At 39.4% G+C, this 3,398-nt stretch overlaps 1 protein-coding gene across 1 annotated transcript in view; it reads right to left on the bottom strand.

The window, feature by feature from the left end:
* RBM34 (RNA binding motif protein 34) overlaps positions 1-3,398 on the bottom strand; it is a 46,340-nt gene that overhangs the window by 15,567 nt on the left and 27,375 nt on the right. The window contains exons 9-10 of the mRNA XM_011935730.1: positions 3,141-3,200; positions 950-993 (exon numbers count right to left, since the gene is read on the bottom strand). Coding sequence (XP_011791120.1) covers positions 950-993; positions 3,141-3,200 — 104 coding nt within the window. The remainder of the gene's footprint in view (positions 1-949; positions 994-3,140; positions 3,201-3,398) is intronic.

Genomic DNA, 3,398 nt, shown 5'->3' on the forward strand with positions numbered 1-3,398 from the left:
AAAAAAAAAAAAAAAAAAAGTTTTTAGTATCCATAGGACTGAACAATGCCTGGTATCTAGGAGGATCTGCATCTTTGGTTACCTCAGTAAACACTGTGGGAACCTATATATTCATCAAATCTTAACTATACACCTGGCACTGCGATGGTTATGAGGAAAAACGTGAAGACCTGGTCAGCGAAATAACTCCAAATGAAGACTGAATATTGAAATGGAGTCACCAAGATGTCCAAAGGGACTGTTGTCATACAAAAGTTTGATAGAACAGGATTCCCAGAAATGTCTCTAAAGTACATTATATTTTATCTAATATAAAGAAATCTCTGATCATAAACTTCATCCTTTCACGTACCATTAATAGAGAAAAACACCCAATATGAGACTAATAGGAAGCCAGCATAAAGCTGAAGGTAAGTGAAAAATAAGCCTTCCATATGGAAGAGCGAACAAGGAGACTTGTGTGTTTCATTCTTGGCACTGAGTGGGAAACAAAAAAATCCCGAGCACTGGAAACAAGCCATTACCAGTATGGTCCAAAACCCTCAGACAGAGAATGTCAAGTGGTCACAGGCTGGCAGTATACCCAGGTGACCAGCACAAGCAAACGTGAATTCTCTCTGGAAAAACACAGGAAATAAGGCATTTGTAATCTGTATGAGAAAATTCAGGCATGAAGCTTTACAGTCTCTTCCAAACACTAAAAACATTCGTAAAATTTCCATGGCTCAATTTCCAGTAGTATTTTCTACGACTCTATGATTTACATTATGGCTTAAAGAAAAACATGGGACAAATTTAAAGGCTCTAAAATACAGAAGCAAATAGTCAAGCATGCTCTATTATCCAACTATATTAATAAAATCTATGAAATTGTTAAGAAATAGTCTCACTTTTTAGCCACAAAGGAAGAAAGTTTAAGGTGACTCCCTTCCTCTAATTATAGACTTACTTTATTGCTGCCAGCTTTTTGGATAGAGTTCCCTCTGCTGGAATCTTTTAGGAGAAAGAAAAAGTATTAAAGACAGTATTTGAAATATTACCTCAAATTAATATTTTAAGTGAAGTCTAAATATCCAACTCCAGTACACTGTAATCAAACACATTCCAGGGAAATAAACAAATCAGAAACAATCATCTTAATGTATTTTTTTTTTTCTGTTTTTTTGAGACGGAGTCTCGCACTGTCGCCCAGACTGGAGTGCAGGGGCATGATCTCGGCTCATTGCAAGTTCTGCCTCCCGGGTTCACGCCATTCTCCTGCCTCAGCCTCCCGAGTAGCTGGGACTACAGGTGCCCATCACCACGCCCAGCTAATTTTTTGTATTTTTAGTAGAGATGGGCTTTCACCGTGTTAGCCAGGATAGTCTCGATCTCCTGACCTCATGATCCGCCCGCCTCGGCCACCCAAAGTGCTGGGATTACAAGCATGAGTCACTGTGCCTGGCCAATCATCCTAATGCTATATGAAATGAAGCTTGTGGCTTAGGATAAGTTTTTCCAACAAAACCATCATGCTCAGATTTAACAGGCTCAAAAACCCAGAGAGAAGTTAAGATTCTGGGCTCTCAAATTGCATCACATGACTTCAACAGGGAGGACACCAGGAAGAGACACCAACGATGAAAGACACATGAAAAATGTAAGGAAAAGGCCGGACGCGGTGGCTCACGCCTGTAATCCCAGCACTTTGGGAGGCCAAGGTGGGTGGATCATGAGGTCAGGAAATCGAGACCATCCTGGCTAACACGGTGAAATCCCATCTCTACTAAAAATACGAAAAATTAGCTGGGAGAGGTGGCGGGCGCCTGTATTCCAGCTACTCAGGAGGCTGAGGCAGGAGAATGGCGTAAACCCGGGAGGCAGAGCTTGCAGTGAGCCAAGATCATGCCACTGCACTCCAGCCTGGGCGACACAGCAAGACTCTGTCTCGAAAAAAAAAATAAAGAAAAATGTTAAGGAAAAAGAAAAGTTTATAAAGTAACATTTTATCGTGTATTCTAATTTTTAAATATGTGTAACTAAACTGATGAATAACATAAAAAGACATATCACTCTCTAAGAGTTTATATATTTTAACAGGCAAAAAAATGCATGGTGTCTTTCATTGTGCAGTTATGGGAATCCCCTTTATATTCAGGTTCACTTTATTTTCAGTCACATATAGCCTCCTTTAAGAGTGGATGGGGTAGGTAAGGAAAACTTTATGGAAGAGGCAGAAATACACGTCAACAACTACAGCTGTTGACGACATGCCAAATGCAACTAGGTACTGAGAAGATCAAGGTGAGTCGACTAAAAACACAAAAATTAGCCGGGCGTGGTAGCCCATGCCTGTAATCCCAGCTACCTGGGAGGCTGAGGCATGAGAACTACTTGAACCCAGGAGGCGAAGGGTGCGGTGAGCCGAGATCCCACCACTGAACTTTAGCCTGGGTGAGACAGAGTAAGACTCTGTCTCCAAAAAAAAAGAAAAAAAAAAAAAAGAATAAACATTTCCTATATTCTAATATACATTAATTAAGCAATAGTGTCCAAAAACGTACACTATGGTACGTCAACTAACTATGCCTATGCAGTTAAAAAAAAAAAATCATGTATGGGAAAACCAAATATAAATGATACTTATTTCCTGCTCCAAAGAATGTGGCTATAACTGGTTCAGAGTGCTAAGCTGGTAAAATCCAACTCACTTCTATAAAGTTTTAATATTAAATTGACTTAAACACTTGATCTGCCTGTGCTCAGAGAACAAGGGCTGTTTGCAGCAATCACACCCACCTCCCATACTAAATGCATATGATGGGACATAAGAAGAGAATGCCTAGGATTCCAGCAAGCATAACCAGTATTAACTTTTCAGCCTATTCTGTTGACACAGTAAATAACTCACCCATCCACCCTACAAAGTACATTGTAGGCTTTCATAGCAAGAGTATCATTTTAAGTGAACGCACTACATTATTTAAAAAGTTCAAGAGTCAGCAGTAGATAATAAGAGCAACTCTTTTCTTGGGTTAAATTTGAACCTATTGACTCAAAAGGTTAAAGTGCTCCACCATCTCACTAACAGCAAGAAGTTAATCTGATTTAAATGCAACAAATTTTAGTATTATGTAATTTTATGGGGGAATGAAACATACCAGAGAACGAAATCGTACAGATTCTATTTGTCCATACTCTTTAAAAAACGATTTCAGCTTCTAAAATTAAAAAAAAACACATACACATTAGCTCACCCTCAGAACATCAAATAAGTGCTATAAAAGGGAATTAAGAAAAATTGTCCAATAATCCTTACTGCCAGGTATTGTTTTTTTTTCTTGAGACAGAGCCTCGCACTTTCACCGAGGTTGCAGTGCAGTGGTATGATCTCGGCTCACTGCAACCTCCGCCCCCAC

This window comes from Colobus angolensis, unplaced genomic scaffold (genome assembly GCF_000951035.1).
Source record: "Colobus angolensis palliatus isolate OR3802 unplaced genomic scaffold, Cang.pa_1.0 Scaffold148, whole genome shotgun sequence".
Lineage (NCBI taxonomy): Eukaryota > Metazoa > Chordata > Mammalia > Primates > Cercopithecidae > Colobus > Colobus angolensis.